This window comes from Neurospora crassa, linkage group II (assembly GCF_000182925.2).
Source record: "Neurospora crassa OR74A linkage group II, whole genome shotgun sequence".
In the NCBI taxonomy this organism is placed as follows: Eukaryota; Fungi; Ascomycota; class Sordariomycetes; order Sordariales; family Sordariaceae; genus Neurospora; species Neurospora crassa.
The window spans coordinates 4,145,857-4,163,449 of NC_026502.1; the positions used below are offsets into that span (position 1 = coordinate 4,145,857).

Below are 17,593 nucleotides of genomic sequence, written 5' to 3' on the forward strand. Positions count from 1 at the left end.
GAGTACCAACTTTAGTTGGTGCGAGTCTGGCGAGACCCAAAAAAGTGGGGGCGAGGCACGGGTAGTGTACAAAAAGAAAACCCACATCCCAACCTAGGTATTCCATCAACCGTTCCAAGTAATTTTCTGTACAGTCGAAACTCCGTCTTGTACACCCCCCCCGTCCTCCTCGTACCTCGTACATACCTGTCCTGTCCTGTCCGTACATACATACCTACCTACCTACCTATCCAGTGGCTGCTTGCTGTACAACCCCATCCATCATCATCATCATCATCATCATCATCATCCTCAACGTTTTATCCCAACCATAGATTAATACAAAGTTTTCAAAACCAACATCAGGACAAATCATTTGGCTGCTTTTTATATATATTTTATATATATTATACGCGCTGCTAGCAAGCAACTCAAGCTTACTACCTACCTACCTACCTATGTAGAGGTATGTATGGTAAAGGCCTTCTACGATAGGTCCCGTCTCTCTCTCTCTCTTTATCCCACCGTGCAGCAAGTGTGGGGGTACATGTAAACGACGGGAGGTTTTGTAGGTATTCTACATAAAAGGTGTTTGGTGACGACGTGGACTTTGTGTGTTCTCCGTTCGCATAGTGAGGGTTCATGTTCGTATGTAGGTAGGTATGTTGTTTGCATGTTTGCATGTTTGCAGGTACGGGCGCAGCAGGTACGAAGAGAAAATGGTACGAAGGGAAAGGTACAAAGGGAAAATGGTACGAAGGGAAAATGGTAGGTAGGGTGCAAAGAAAGATAATAGGTACCTTACCTACAAACCTTTGCGGCAAAATAACTGAAGCATCGATGTATGTGGATGCTCATAGTCCCGGGTCCTTCCTTGTCCCGGCACGTGGGCTGTTCGGGTCCTTCCGTCGTCGATGATCTCCGTCGCTGTTCAGGTCCAAGTTTCTTCACTTCGTCCGTCGGTGATCGGCCTCTCGGCACCGGTAGGCACCGATACGGGAAGCGGGTGTAGCCGGGTGTTAGGTGCTGCTCGGGCTATCTAGATATCTTTGACTTTGATAAATCCGGGGGAAACGATCGTCAATGATGGACGTGAACGAACCTTGGATAACTGGACGGCGTTGCGCATCAGCTTCACATGGATTCCCTACTTCGATCACAAGTACATGAGGCAATTCAGGTTCAGGTTCAAGTTCGGATTCATGGCCTAGCGGCCGTCATTATTCTACAGTAATAACAATCATCTCATCCCGTCGACAAACCCATGCCTATTCAACATCAAGTCCATGAAATCCATAAGTAAGGTCCTATCCAACTTTGCTTGCTTGCTTGCCATTAACCAGATGGGACTTTGTTTGCTCTACCTCCTTCCCTTCGTCCTTCCTTTCAGCAAATATCCAGAATTCCAGACTTTTTTTTGGTACGAAATGGTCCGCAGTAAATGATTGACTTGAAAAGAAAAACCCCCGCAGCATGCAAATCTTCCCATCCCTTGTTAAACATACCCAAGACCCTTGTCCTCAAAACTCCAAGCCAAGCCGAAAATGCATTGCGATTTGCTCAACCACGTGCGAAACAAAGGAAAGCTTCTTTCCCACGTACAAACTCCACAACCAGCCCGACACAGCTAGTTCAGTTCAGTTCACTTCAATTCCTCCTCTTACCCCGGGCTAAATAGGCGTAAAATACCCCGGCACCTTCTCATCCCCATGCGGCATCGGGTCTGGGCTCTCCACAGTCGGATAACTGCTCGTCCTCTGATGGCTCGGATACCTCGTAATCAGCTCCCTCGTATTTCCGACAGGCACGCGGCCGGCATACACCACCTCCTCATAAGCAGGGGACGCCACGTCGTGCATGCCTCCTCCACCTCCAAACTTCTCATTCTGATAATGAGGACTAGCAGGATTACCGACCATGGCATTACTAGGCGCTAGCGCAGGGTCGAAGCCATTATGGTTATGGAAGGAAGGGGGGCGACCACCGAATTGCTGTCCGCCCTCCCCGCGAGTTTTGCCTGGTGTGGCCCATCCTATCAATGCGCCCATGACGCCGATGAGGACGACGATGACGTATGTTAAAAACAGACCGAGCGTGATCAGAGCTTCTTGGATGACACCGTTGCGCAGCGACCTGATTACTTTCCCTACGGCCTCGTTGATCTCGTCGGTTGTCACTGCGCCGGGCTTGGCCAAGAAGCTCGAGAGGTCGCCGTCACTACCCATGCTCTGCGCCGCGCCGGCGGAAAAGATGTCGTCGTCGAACCGCGGGAGGGTGACCTTGGCATGGTCGTGCACCCACGTTAGGCCGTCCTGGACGGCGTCGATCTTGCGGCCGATGAGGCAACCGACAACGTCGCGGGCTGTGTCGAGCAGGACGGTGCCGTTGAAGACGGCCACCAGAGCGTGGTCAATCTGGTCGTCGAGGACGGTGAGGGTGTTGTTGACGGATTCTGTGGCCTCGCGCACCCAGCCAAAGAGATCGCTGTTGATGTCCGATTCCATATTGGCGACGACCGCATTGGAACTGTTGGCCCAGTTGTTGCTCACTTGCTTCAGAGTCCCGACCACGTCACCGGCGAAATCGCCCACTTGCGCTGCAAGCTCGGGCGCTTTCTTCTCGATCTGCCGGAGGAGCACCCACTGGAAGAGGCAGGACAACATACCGGCAACGGCGAGGGAAAGCACGAAGAGGGCAGGCAGGGAGGTGGCATACGCAAAGGCCCATCGGATCAAGAGATAGTTCTTGCTGTCTGTATCCTTGGTCCACCATTTGGCGAGTCTCATGCCGCCGTCGGCAGTCCAGCGGCGCGAGGCGATGTAGATGGCGTCCTGGGAGTTGAAGGCGTTGGCGTCCATTCTGGCAGCCCGCTCTCTTTCGCGCTTGAAGCCGCGATATTCAATGTAGCCCATGACGAAAATGGCGAGCAGGGCGAGAATGATGATGACGACCAGAAAGGCAATCTTGGCCTTGTAAACGAGGGTGATCAGGGACTCGAAAAAGTCGTTGAGGAAGGAGTTGTTGGAGCAGAAGGACAAGGCTTGCTTCTCCGCAGTGGGGAAGATGGTGGGCTCAATCGTGAACTCGGAAAAGGCGGTATCGATCTTGCCCTTGACGAGGTTGAAGGGGATGGCGAGGGCTGACTCGGTCAGGTTTTTGGCTTCGTCAAACGTCGGGATCTTTTGGTCGAGGACATCCAGGCCATTGACGACGCCGTTAGCATTGATCTTGATCCCCTGGAGGTCCCTGATGTGGCTGTCAATGTTGATAGTTGGAAGTTGGATGTCCTTGCTGATGAGACCGATGCCGCTGTTGATGAAATCCCTTGCCTTGTCGATGGCACTCTGGAAGCTCTTCATGTCGTCCGTGATACCCTTGGTGATGGACGAAATGGCGTCGTTCATCACCTTGGTTGCGCCCTCGACTACCGCAGTCGCCACGTGCAGACCGCCGTGGATGAAGGCTGCCACCAGACAGGCAAAGGTGCCAATGTACATGTTGATGACAAACATGATGATGGCCTGGACGCCCGTGAGGATCATCTTGAGGACTGATGCCATTGCTTCCACCGCCTTTTGCATGCTGCCGGCGGCCATGACGTTGACGCCCTTGGACATGTAATAAGGCATGGACGCCATGGCGCTACCGACGTCTTCGACCTTTGTACATGCTGAGAGGGCCTTGGCCTTGGCATCGCCGAGGTTTTCCTTGAGGTTTGCTGTGAGGATGATGACGCGGATCAGGACCAAAATCAACAGAATCGTCCACCGGTTGAACCATAGCTGTGATAGCCTCGCTCGCAAGCCGAGATAGGGAGTGATTCGGGGATCGGTATCGGGGTGCGATTTTAGCTGGGGCTCGGTCTGTTGGTCATTGTGGAGGTTGACATTCTGCCATGGGGTTGCCGTATTAAGAGAGAGTGGGACTGGAGGGATGCCACCTCCATTCTTTTCGTTGTAAACCATAATTTTGATATATCGTTCTTATTCTTGAACCAGCAAGATGGTGTAGTATATCGTGTAGTTGTCTACTAATCGTGCAAAAGTCGAAAAGTGAAAAGTCAAGCGAATGCCGTGAGAGCGCGTGGTGTATGTCTGCTAGGAGAAAAAAAAAGACAGAAAACTGCTGTTCACTCGTCTAGACCAGCTGGATGAACACTCTCGAGAAAGAATTACTGAGCCGAAGACCGGGAAAAAGGAAAAAAGGACATGCAAATGAGCAAGAGAAAGGAACAAGAGAAGTGAGTCAAAGGAAACAAGAGGGTATCCAAATCAGAAAGGCTTGCCCACTATGACTGCATACTGGAGATATGAATAGGTGAAGAATGGGAAACGAACAGGTGAGGAGGTGAGTGAACAATAGAAAGAAAGTGCGTCAATAAGACGACGGACGGGAGAATAAGACGGACCCAGGCAGGCTAGTGACTTGACTGGCCCGGACTCCCGGAGGCTGGTGGATCAGTGAATAAGTTGAGACCTGGGACCGGAGTTGGGATGAAGGACCAAAAGATGGGATAGCAGGTGATGTGCAAATGACAATAGGCGCACCGGGTCCCAGAATAGGAAGAAGGCCCATTGTTTCTTGAAAGCACATTGCCTTTGTTTGAATCTGTGTGCGTGAACAGTGAGTGGAGTGGGAGGAGGCTGATCAAGGGGTAGTCGTCCCGTAGCCGCGGTGGTTGTCTAAGCGCCCGGACTCTGGCAGCCAGTCGTTCTTTGTCATGGATTGATCCTTGAACACCCCGGATTTCCTTGGTGGAGAGGCAGCCCATCAAAAACTGGCTGGGTTGATGGATCAATGTGAGCCTGTCGTCTTGATGTCTGGCGCGCTTGCAGCCGGGCCATGCTGTGTGTTCATGAGACAAGGCCACCTGATGGGACTCGGGAGGGCTCATCATCATACTCACGGCAAGGTGAACGATGTGTGCCGGTCCTGTATTCCACCTTTGACAATGGGTCACCGTGATGTCCTTCACCACCATCAGCCTCTCTGATCTGGAGTCTGTGGCAGAGCAGATGTTGGGTTGCAATCGAGGCCGGTCGCCAGATCTGGCCTCAGCTCATCCTGGTGTTTAGTTCCGATGCTGAAATGCAATGAGTGCCGGGATGTGGAAAAGAGGAAGAAAAAGAGGAAGAAAAAAAAAAGAAGGTGGCACTCAAAAGTGGAAGGCGTTCCTGCGTTTCAACCGCGGGCTGTCTCCGGCCAGTGATTGGTGCCTGACAAGGGTCCAACAGACGCGCTTCCACTTCTGCCGATGCCAAGTGGAAAGTGGGGCCACTACCCGCTGGAGCCCTGACAGCCAGTGAATGCCCCGGAGCCTCTGAAAGCCCAATGACGACAACTGACCCGACAAGCCCCAGCCGGGGAGAGATGGAGAGGCCAGCAGCCGGGCGCTTCCATTCTGCTGTTTCAAAAATGTTAAATAAAGACTCTGAATGACGAATCCGTTCAAATGACTCACGCAGAAAAATGGATTGCCGCGTTCATTCAACAGTCGACGGCCGCCGCTTGTTGTTTGGTCCATGGGGATTTGCATTTGGCCATGTCCATTCATAGGTACTTGTTGAAGCGGCAGGCAGAGTGATGATCCGTGCGTCAGAGGCACGTGAGAGGCCCCGACGTCTTCACCATCTTCACCTCACCTCCGCCGGCGTCCCCTTCACTTCGCTGTTATTGAACATCGCCGTGCTGTCATGAAGTATGCGACCAGGAGGAAGATGGAGCGGCGATTTGCAACGGTATCAAAGTGCCGAGCTACCTTTTCATTTCTTGCCAACATGTTCCCGTTTGATCGATTCATTCTCAAATGTCTCCCTCTGCCTGCCGGAGGGAGGGCGAAGCCGATAAGATAAGGTATGGTCCAGCGGCCAAAAAAGAATCCCAGGGCAAAAACATCAAAAAAAAAAAGGAAAAAAACATACAACACCTGGGATTCGTTGGTCGTCACCGACCCAACTACTAGTCAGGCGATTGGTAGCTTATCTATGGGAGAGCGGACGGGATCCCGAGTTTTCTACCATCTGTGGTCGTATGTGCTTGATCAGTTATGTGAATAGTCCTAAGAACGAACTCGGAGTTGACCGAAATACCGAACACACCACGGTTCAGTACTCAACACCTATCGATACACTCACCACTACACGATCACTCTCCTCTCTTGTCGCTCCTCTGATACCACTAACCCCCGAGTGTACCTAACCTCCGCCGGAAAAAAAAAGTCCTACTCTCGCAATCTCGACAACTCACAGTGAAGACCCTTTTTCAGCTCCCAGAAGCCCTAATCAAACAACAGTCAGGAACCCGGAACTTTCAGTGATTACAGTTATACGGACACAAAATTATACTAGGTCGCAATCACGGTAGCACCTAACTACTGCCGCTCAATTCTTTCGTTCCAGTTCTAATACGTTGGCTTTGACTCGCGTTGTTGATCGCCGCCTATACCGAAATCCTCAAGGCCAATTCCTAGTACGTCTCGACAATGTCGGCCATCGGAGACTCGAAGCTCATCTTGCAAGGGAGCGCGCTTTTTCTATTGTAGATCGGGTTCAATGTTGAGTTACGTATGTACAAGTATCTAGCGGCCACCAAAAGATGGATCGATCTTCTGTCCGCTGACAGAACTCAGGGGCATTGTGCACACTACAACCTACCTCACCAGTATTAGCACAGACATCGATCGATGTCACAGCTGATCTCATCGGGTGATAGCTGGCGCGGAATTGAGGACCGACCGATTTGGATTCTGAACCACGAACCCATATCAAGGGGGAAAAACAACTCAATGTCAGTGAATAATTGCCGTGTGAGGCTCCAAAATACCTCTACAGGCGAATGAATGGGACGAAGGTACCAGGTATATGCATGCGACGACAGCCCACATGGGATGGAAAATACAAATATCCGACGAAAACAACATTACATCCACCTCTAGGTGGCAACCATCAATTGATATGCATTACAGCTGCTGCTCTGTCATCTCAAACTCGTCCACCTCAAGTTTAAAACCCCACTGACCGTCTCGTCCCTTCGTATAAACCAATAATTTCTCGTGCTCAGCGTCCCACTCGTGAGCAAACTCTGTTGGTGGGTCCCGGGCATTCACTGGGCTGAGCCATTCACTGGACTGGGCACAACCTAATCCCCACTCTGTGCCCTGCCCAAACCGCACCATATCTAGCCTTCCAAACTTTACTAATCTCCCTCTTTCTCCTCTATAGCACTTAATTAATCGTATCCAACCGCTTGATTTCGTTGGTGATCTCACAGGTTATGAGCCCTCTCTAACCTTCCCTATAATTGCAATTTGATAAACGATAAGTGCATCCTCAAAGCGTATTGTCGGTTTTAATTGCTAATTTTAATAAAGTGTTATAGTACTGGATTAAAAGAAGTAATGCGACCTTTATCGACTTAATAATTCGCCCGCTCGCTTATAAGCTACATAGTTTCGCTATATAAAGATTCTCGCTAATATTTATTATATAACGACCTCTCCCTCGAATTAATTATTAGTTTATTCATTATCGAATTAAGCGATTCAAGTAATTCTATTATCGAATTAATTAAATTAATTAATAGCTAATTTAGCGATTACTAATTTTCTTCTTCTTAATATATTAAATCCTCCTATACCTACAACAATTATTAGCTCGTTATTAATTCCCCTCCTCAGCGATTAGAATATCGCCAATTAATAATAAGGATTTATAGCCGAACTTAATTACTTCTAGCTCGCTAACTATATTTTCGAGATAATCCCGGAGTTTAATAAAGTAATTAAGCCCGAGAAGTATAATACTTAGTGGACTAGACGTACTAATATTAATAAAATTTTACTCTCTACCCTTAAGAATACCGACGTTAATACTACTTTAAATGTTAATAGTTGGAATAGAACCGATAGAGACCCTAAGGTTATATATAATCTTATTTAGTCCTATATTGCCCGTATTACTAAAGAGGCTCGTAGCGAAGTTTTTACCGAATATTTCGCTATTAAGTACATTAATTTTAATATTATAGCTTCCTTTTTCAATTATTATACTGTATTCTACAAGTATATTAAGGATATTAAATTTACAATCGATAGTAACTTCGAAGTTACCTTTCTTTATAATATTGTAAAAATTGCCTACTTTATTGATACTAGATATTAGGTAGCCGCTTTAAAAGCTAATAAGATGGATGTCGGCTCTTTTTTGGCTAAATTTAATAATATTAGTAATGTAGAGTCCTATACTAGTATTAATATTAATATTTAGAAGTCGGCTAATAATAATAATAGTACTAATAAAAATAATAATAATAGTAGTTCGGTTAATAAGAAGAAGGATAATAGTAAGCGAATCGATTATATTAATTGCAATAAGAAGATTTACCCTACCTAGAAGTACGTTTCTTATAGTTATTATATTAATAAGAAGGCTGATATTTATTGGGTTTGCTTCTTTAGGAAGGCGCCTAATATTTAGAAGTTTAAGAAGGAAATTATGGTTAAGAAGGCAATTAATGTTAGTACTAGTGCCCTTGCTAATAACGTTTCTACTAATTTTACTACTTTCGCTACTACTATTAACTCTACCTTATTATATAGAAGTGGAATATTTATAGGTATATCGGGTATAAGTAGTAGTATAAATTTTTACTAGAGCCTCTAACTAATGCCGTTAAGCGTATTGATTGTACTTAGAGTAGTAGTTAATTAATCGATTATTCTTAATTATAATTTTAATATATTTATAGTAATTTAGTTAAAGATTAATAGGCTTTAAGGTAATATTAATAATTAAATAGTATTCGAAATTTAGTTATTTACAATTTTAATTACGCTAATAATATTTTTAACCACCTTAAATAGTTTATAAATATATAACTACTACCCTATCCCACTATTTATATAATTGGTAATAGAACTTCGATTTATGCCTACTATATTGGTACCGTCGAATTAACTATAGTTACCTTAAATAATATAATTATTAAGGTTAGAATCAAGGACTATATTTATAGCCTATCTACCCCAGCAAATCTATTGACTACTAAAGGTCTTCTTAATAATAGTATAGTTTAGGATATAAAATCCAATTAAATATCTATATACAGTAAAATTATAATGTAGTACAAATAGATTAATAGCCTTCCAGTCCTCCTAGTATTTGCCTAACTAAATTTCCCCTAAGACGTTCGCTATACTATAATAGTTTTAATTAACTATTTAATAATATACCGTCGCTTTATATACGCAGGTAAAGAATAGGTTCTTAAAGTTTATAAAGCGGCCGGTATTAAATTAAGTAATATTTAAAACTACTTTTATAAAGCCTATATTAAAGCGAAGGTATATAATATAATCCCCAAAATTATTAATAAAGTTACAATTTAACTACTGGTATATATTTATATCGACGTCGTTTCTTATACTTTACCCGGTTATAAGGAATATTAGTATATAATCTACTTTATTAATTAGGTTACTAGCTTCTATTAGGTAAGGTTTATAGTTAATAAGGGCAATACCTTTGTATAGATTAAAGAATTTAAGAAGTAGGTTGAGCTTTAAAGTAGTAAATTTAAAATTAGGGTATTTGGTCTTGACGGCGGTCTAGAGTTTGGCTTTAGTATTAAAGAATTTTAATATAGTAAAATTGTTAATTAAGTACGTATAGAAGGCATCGAGCTTCTAAAGTTAATACCCTATACTTTATAAATATAAGGAAAGATCGAGAAAGTTAGTACTATTATTATATAACGAACTAAAGCTTTAATAATAGATTTTAATATTTTAAAGCATTTATAACTATTTATAGTAAACTATATCGTTAAAGTTCTCAACCTTCTTCTTTTAAAAGTTAATAACGAAGGTAAGTCGCTATAGGAATTATTCGTTAAAGTAACTAATTTCCTAGACGAAATTAAAAAGCTATATTTTAAGTACTTGAGGTTTTACTTTTATACGGCTTACTACTTTATTAAGCTAGAAAAACGATTACAAGGCGATAAATTTTATATTAGAGTTTAGAAGGGTTATTTTATTAGTTTTAATAATATTTATAGTCGTATTATATTTATTTAGAATCCCTATACTAGTAAGATCGTTAGAATAAATATAGTAACCTTCCTTAAAGAAGACCCGGTTAATTATAAGGATTCAATTTATAGTAGTAATAGTAATATTGTTGAATATTACGTTATTTTTTTAAATTAAATAGTTAATAAAATTAATAAAGTAATAGTGGCGGCTATTAAATTTAAATTAAAGTTAATAATATAGTTCTATAGCTATATCCGAAGAAAGTAGTAGAATTAACCTAATAAGCGACTGAATTAATAAAGTAGGAAGTTAAAATATAAGAAATAATAATTATACTACTATTCTCGCTAAAGGTTATACTAGTACCTTTAATTGCAATAGCTATTGTAATTACTCTAATTAATCCGACTACCCTAATTAACCCGATTGCCCTAATTAATTTAACTATTCTAATTGCCTTAATAATTCTAATAACTATAGTACCTCCGTTAAATACTCTAGTTAATACGGTACTACTAATATTATTATTACTAATACCGACCCCGTCGCCGACTCCGGCTTCAGAAATCTCGCTAGCGCGCTCGTTATTAGATTTGTTACAATGTTAATTATTAAGTTCGTTAGTTAGAGAGATTATCGAGTATAATAATAACCTTCTTAATTTTGAAAATTTTAATGAAGAAGACCCTATACCCTACAGTTGCGATTAATACGATTCTAATAAACTAACCGTATATACTACTCTAGGTACCCTATTGCCTAATAATTTTTAATAACCCGCTTTAGTAGTTCGATTATTGCTAATAAGTATATTAAACCCTACTAGAATGCGATAATATACTTTATTATTGGTATTACGAGTTAGTAAGTTATAATTTCGATTGAATTTAGAGAAATAAGTCCCGAATTCGGACTCTCCGAACCCGAATTCGGGCCCTCCAATTTCGAATTCGGGCCCTCTAATCTCGAATTCGGACCCTACAATAATTCCGTTAGACCCTATAAATTAATAATTTATATAAGTATAGTTAGGATAAAGAAATTAGTCCTCTAAGTTTAGTCTATAATTAAATATAGAAGTAAATAAAGGTAAATTTCGTTATACTACGGCTAAACTAATAAATTTTAAATATAGTATTTAAAGGGTAAAAGATAGTAATAGTAATATTATTTAAAATTCGGTGGACTTACCTAATAACTTTTATAGTATAATAGAGGGACGTTTCGTTAGACGTATACCTATTTACTATTTTACTACTATTAAAGTCGACTATGATATAGTAATTATTATTATTAGTAAAGTTTAACGTTTTATACTAAAGAATTATTGAGTTGTACGTAAATAAGGCAATTTTGAATTATATTGGTTACCGGCTATAAAAAAGTAAGTTAAAGTACTCGAAGATAGGGGAATTTATACCTTGGTCCCTAAATTTCTAGATATAGAAGTCTTACTTAGTAAATAGGTATATAATAAGAAGTACGATATTAATATTAAAAATTAAAAAACTAGAGCTAAATAAGTAATTTATAGTAATTTCAAATAAAGTAATTAGGTGGTACAAAATATTTATATAATAGTAGCCTACTTAGTTAATATTAAACTATTCTTAATAATAATAGCTATAAATAATTACGAATATTATTAATTTAATTTTAATATTACTTTCTTAAATACCTCTATTCTTAATAATACCTAGTACTATATTAAGTAGCCAATAGTATTTAAGAAGGCTATACCCGGTTATAGTAAAGAAAATGTAGTATATTAATTTACTAAGGCACTTTATAGTCTTAAACATTCCCTACTTTACTAATTTAATACCTTTATCCTAGTACTTAAAGAAGCTAGATTTATACTAATTTCTATAAACTCCTATTTATTTATTAATAAAGAGCTAAGCGTACTATTAATTCTATATGTTAATAACCTCCTTATTACTATACCGATTGTAGCTATTATTAATTAAATTAAAAACCAGCTGGCTAATTACTTCAAATTTAAAGAGTTGGAATAAGTCTATACCTTTCTAAGCTATAATATTGTAAGGGATCGCTAGATTCGTATAGTCTTTATATCCTAATAATAATATACTAAATCGATTATTACTAAATTTAATAATAATAGTAAACTCTACGGTATTAAAATACTATAGTTACCGGACTATAAAATTTATAGGGGTAATAATATATTATTAGAAGAGGCTAAGTTTTACCTTAAAAAGATTAGCTCCCTAAATTAAATTTTAATAAATACCCAACTAAATATTGCCTTTATTATTAATAAGCTCTTAGAGGGTATTAAGAAGCTTATTAACTATTATTTTATTATTATAAAGTATTTATAGTAATATTTATCCGAGTACCCTAATTTAAGTATTAAACTAGGAAGTATATTCTCGCTGTTAATAGCCCTATCCTTCTACGTATATACAAACGCCTCCTTTACCGACGATATCCTTTTAAGGAAGAGTATAGTTGGTTATATTGTATTCTTTACCTACAGTTCTATCCTATAGAAGTCTAAACACTAAGATTTTGTTACAACTAATATAATAGAGGTAGAGTTTACTAATCTAATGCCTACGGCTAAGGCTCTCAATTAGGTAGGTAGTATACTTAATAATCTAAATATAAATTTAGGTCTTTATAAGATTAATAAGATTCTTTATATAAATAATAGTAATATTAAAGACCGGATTCTCAACCCTAATTTACCTACTAGAAATAAATATATCGATATATAGTATAAATAGTTGATTTAAGAGGTAGATAGGAAGGTATTTACAATCGAATACTTACTAGGTAATAAAATGCTAGCCGATGGTCTAATAAAGCCGTTGAAACCGGATAAGTACATTAGATTCGTTAAGTTGATCGGTATAGTTTAAAAGAAGGTTCCCTGGGTTTGATTAATACTATGAAAGATATTACAATGTACCTAAATAGTATATAGAAGTTTAAACACTCTTTAGCAATCTTCCAGTCTATAGGGGTGTATTGGTGGGTCCTAGGCATTTACTGGGCTGAACTATTTATTAGACTGGGCACAACCCAGTCCCTACTCTATACCCTGCCCAGACCGCACCATATCTAGCCTTCCAGACTTTGCCAGTCTCCCTCTTTCTCCTCTATAGCACTCAATCAATCGTATCCAACCGCTTGATTTCGTTGGTAATCTCACAAACTCCTTCAGTCTTGATGCCGAAGCATTGTCCTCAGCTTCTCGTAAGATATGCAGAAGACTTCGGGTACTTTCATCTGAACAATGCGCCACGGCATTCATGAGCTCCAGTGGGCTCATTGAATACTCCCTATCAAGCTTCCAGAAATCCCAATGCAGGTAAACAACAAGCAGAATGCCAACGATATGTGTGATCATGGCCGAATGAAAACAGAGCTGTGCGCGCTTTTTGTTCGCCAACCACTGGCGCTCTGTTCTTTCCCCAACAAATGGTACGTATTGGGTGTCGTTTTGGTGTACGGCCGCGATTACCGAAACTCTGATGGCCAATTGCCGGTACATATCGAGGATGTCGTCCATTGGCGACAAAAAATCGACATCGCATGGGTGTTCCCAGGTACTGCTAGACTGGATATCGGGCTTCCGGGCGTAAGCGGCTGCGATATGGCTTTGATAGCCCATACCAAAAGCGTCATCCTCATAGTGCCACCAATACATATCACGCATGGCGCCAAATCTGGTGCCGTACAGACTTTGGCCCAACTTGGTAAATAGCCCCATACAGCCTTCATATAGATTGGGTTGGCGCGGCAGAGGCAAGAAAGAACTGCCCAGGAAATCCTGGTAGTGGGAGAACATCAAGTCGTCCATGCTGCGGAACTTATTAGCCTCATTCGTCTCTCAAGGCCAATGTGCGGCAGGGGTTGAGTTTGATAGAACGTTGGACACATACGCTGTATTAGTGATTACCGTTGTAAATGTAATCGAGTTCCCCGTTATGTTGAACCGATATTGGACGATCGACGGCTCCAGCACGCAGAAGTGGGTAACATAGTTCCCGGTACAGCCCGTCACCGGTTTGTATGTAGAGTTTATGGTCAAGAAATGACCGCTTGGTCCCGTCTGGTTCCTGATACTGGTTGAAAAGAGCTGGACTGATTGCGGGCCGTCGCCTGGGGAAACGGAGTCGAGATTATATGGTCCACCAGCTGAGATCGAGCACATTTCTAGCCATCCGAACCCCTACAGCAATGTTAGTTGTTTAACCCTTTCCCACGAGAAGCTTCCATCTTGAATCGTCAAAAAAGACTTACAAGAGTGTCCACCGAGCATTTGTCACAAACGGTAGAGGGGAACTGAACGGCTGTACTTGCCAAGTGCTCCCGGTATGCCGTCATGATGGGGCGATTGATAGTTAACGTCAAAGGAAACGGAGGCAAGATCTTGGGGGTGATATGGATATTTGCCGTTCCGTTATAGCTCAGAGCAACATCGCCCTGGTAGAGAGAGTGGGCCCAGAGCCACGCGTTGACGGGGATTGCGGCAACGAAAAGAATAGTCACTGGGGCATTGAAGTATCAGCAAACCAATATACCAAAAGCCGGGAAGAGCTCAACTAAATGGAGTAAAGCACATGTAATGGGCACAAATAACTTACACCAGGCTACTGAAAGGGACTTTCCACGCCAGATAGCCTTACCGGCTTCTGCCACGCTCGTCGTGCTCTCCCAGGCATAATGTACGTCGCTAAGCTAGATAGGTACCGTATGAGCATGGGCAGTTACGTAAGTGTTGAACTGGAAGAAAAGGGAACTTACAGGCATGCCTTTGCGCGCGCGCACCCAAAACGATGTCTTGGCTCCCTCTGTGAACCCGAACGTAAGAACGGCCACGCACACCGTGCCAATTCCGGACACCAGCATTTGGGGGTCAGCCCAGGAAGACCAGTTCGAGACTGGGTGGCCTATGGCCAGGGAGCGGATGGTCACATTGCCGATGAGGCCTGAACATAAGTCAGAGTTACCTAAGTTTTGAAGTGAGGTACGAATAAGACTGAATCACAAACTCACCAGCAATGCCCAGCAGCACTGGGACGAACAACGACAACCAAGGGAGCATTCGAACCCTGTCGGGGACCCGAAAAGCCCAGGAGAACGGCATGGTGGTGGTGGTGGTGGTTGGGAGGGGCAGAGAGAAGAGTCGAGAAGAAAAGAGAAGGGGAAGAGAGAAAAAGAGAAGGGAGATCGGCACGAAAGAAAGAAAAGAGACAAGAAACAAACAGCACAGCGTTGAAGACTGGATCGAGACCTGGCAGCGGACGGTGTACAAGTGCTCACGAAGGGCAAAGAAGAAAAAGGAAAAAAGAGGACATCTGGGAGCAAGATGGAAATGTGCTGCCTTTAATACATGTACACATGAAGGAGTCCGAGTGAATGGGGAAGCCCAAGGGCAGTCGAAAGTTCTGCGACGCAGCAAGTTCGAATGATTGCAAGGAAGTAATGAGGTACCACTGGGCTATTTCACAGAAGGAGGAATAGTTGAGTTGGAGAAGGAGAATGAAGCTCCGGAATGACTGCATGGAAGGCTGGAGAGGAGGAATTGGAAGGGCGATGGCTGGAAGGGGAGTACTTGAAAGGTGGAATGGGAAGGCTACTTAGAAGGCGACTGCTGGACTATGTGGATTGAAAAGCTGAAAGGGTAGAGAATAGCTTGGATGTACGAAGGGAGGCACAATAGGTAGAAGGGGAGGATTTGAAAGGTGAAACAGGAAGGCTAGAAGGCGATTGTTGGATGATGTGGACTAGAAAGTTGAAAGGGTAGAATATGAACTGGAAGTACGAAGGCTGAAAGGAGAGGATTGTAAGGCTGGAAGGGGAAGACGAGGTGCCTACGACCTCTAGAAGGGGTCAGGGATATGCAGAACTTGACCACACTCGTGAACAGAGCAATAAGTCAGTCGTGAATGAGGCGGGTAACGGTATGGCTAGTGCCAGCGGTCGCACAACACCCTTCTCAACCGACTTCTATCTCCTGAGGGTATCTTTATGTCTACTCCTTAGAGGTGCAATTCAAGGGGAAAACTACTAGGTTCACCAATCCCGAACTTAAAAGAGCCAGATTCAGTCTCTTAAACGCCCAAACCACCTCTTTTGTAGTTATCTGATACCCAATCATTATTAGAGTAGGGTAAAAACAAAGAGGAAGCTAATCGGAGAATCACCAGTCCTCCAGACTTCAAGAAGATGGTACAGCTCTTTGTGGCGACAATCCAAGATGGCTAAGAGAAAGTAGGACCGTGTCATAGGCTTTGAGTAAGGTCGGTTACACCTATGCTTTCTCCAGTTGAGAGTGTAGTCCCTTCATGTTATTAACCCTTACCCATGATCTTAGTCCCGGATTGAGGCTCAACTCCTACCACGTGTCACTCCCATCTATTTTTTACGCGCAGGGAAAGCGGTATGGTATCGTCGCACTAATTTTGAGATAGAAGTTGGGATCGAAAACCATAAAAGCCCCAAGTTGGACATAAAGTTGAGATGGAAAGACACACCATAGTTGGGATGGAAAGAACCGTATTAATAAGTGTCATGGCGACCACTAAGTATTGTGTTTCTCATTCGTGACCGTCATTTCGCCCACACAAGACTTTGGGGAAAGCAAAACGTAACGTGCGTTCCAATCTGTATTAAACGTCAAAACCCAGCTCCAACTGTGGAATGACTTGAGTGATCACACTTGCAACCTCAAGCGTGTTTTAGGTACTGGTGTCGTTGCGTCACGTGTGAGGAAATAGAGTATAAATTCATCTTTGCTTACTTCCTTCTCCTTTAGTGTCTTTCATTTGTTGTTCAGTCTTGTGGAAAGCTCTGCTGTGAACTAGCAGGCAGGAGTTTCTCCATAAGCCCCTCGGAGTTTGTGAACGTGATCCTTCCACCAGGTTACACAATGATCACAAATGTCAGGGATGGTGTAACTCAGCCAGATCTTCACAGTTCTCTAGCACTCTTGTCGAGGACATAAAGGTGCTAACCTTGAGCCGATGGTGCAGCATGGTGTCAACGACGGCACAAATAGCGTAGGAAATGGGCCTTAGAGGGCCCAGATTTTAAGAAAACCACAACGAGAGAACCGTGAGAGGAAGAGTGCTGCAGCGGTGGGTAGAGGGGTACGCTTTTTTAGTGGTTGCGATGCTATCAGATACTGCCAGTCACTTGTTGATAGCACTGGTAGGACGGAAGTCATCTCTCGAAGACATTGCAATAGGCGTAAGTGAATTTTATATGGTCATAGGGTCTCAATATCCGAGTAGTGCTATGTCAATTGACACCGGGCATGAGGAGTGGCAACCACGGACAGGCTCAAGATAGCGAGATGAATGGTCAGAAAACTGTCTTTAGAAAATGAAGTGAAGACCAGTACTTACTGTGATCACTTCCAGACGGTGTCCCACAAAAGTCAATTGAAAATCAGCACGGTCATGCAGGCAAAAATCGACACCACTTGCTTAATGGCGCCGCGGTCAAATGTCCACTTGATAACTTCCCTCCTGATCAAGTGAACGACGGGGGGTTCGATGGGACCCAACTGCGTATTTACAGCCACGAAAATGGCGATAT

The 17,593-nt window shown here is 42.6% G+C and overlaps 2 protein-coding genes and 1 non-coding gene across 3 annotated transcripts; all 3 read right to left on the bottom strand.

Annotated features, from left to right (window-relative positions):
- Positions 1-1,155: 1,155 nt before the first annotated feature.
- Prm1 (Pheromone-regulated membrane protein 1-like) lies at positions 1,156-4,577 on the bottom strand. The gene has a single exon (XM_953201.2). It carries the CDS (start codon positions 3,942-3,944, stop codon positions 1,650-1,652), a length of 2,295 nt encoding a protein of 764 aa, XP_958294.1. The 5' UTR covers positions 3,945-4,577; the 3' UTR covers positions 1,156-1,649.
- A 1,316-nt stretch (positions 4,578-5,893) lies between these two features.
- Positions 5,894-5,993, bottom strand: NCU15678. The gene has a single exon (XR_897842.1). It is a non-coding gene; the product is annotated as a 5S ribosomal RNA (ribosomal RNA).
- Positions 5,994-12,303: 6,310 nt separating this feature from the next.
- Positions 12,304-15,137, bottom strand: NCU09338 (hypothetical protein; the record flags this gene model as incomplete). Its single annotated transcript, XM_953824.3, has 7 exons — positions 12,304-12,329; positions 12,447-12,471; positions 13,197-13,874; positions 14,291-14,538; positions 14,635-14,728; positions 14,795-14,979; positions 15,047-15,137. 7 exons carry the CDS (start codon positions 15,135-15,137, stop codon positions 12,304-12,306), a joined length of 1,347 nt encoding a protein of 448 aa, XP_958917.3.
- Positions 15,138-17,593: the final 2,456 nt, after the last annotated feature.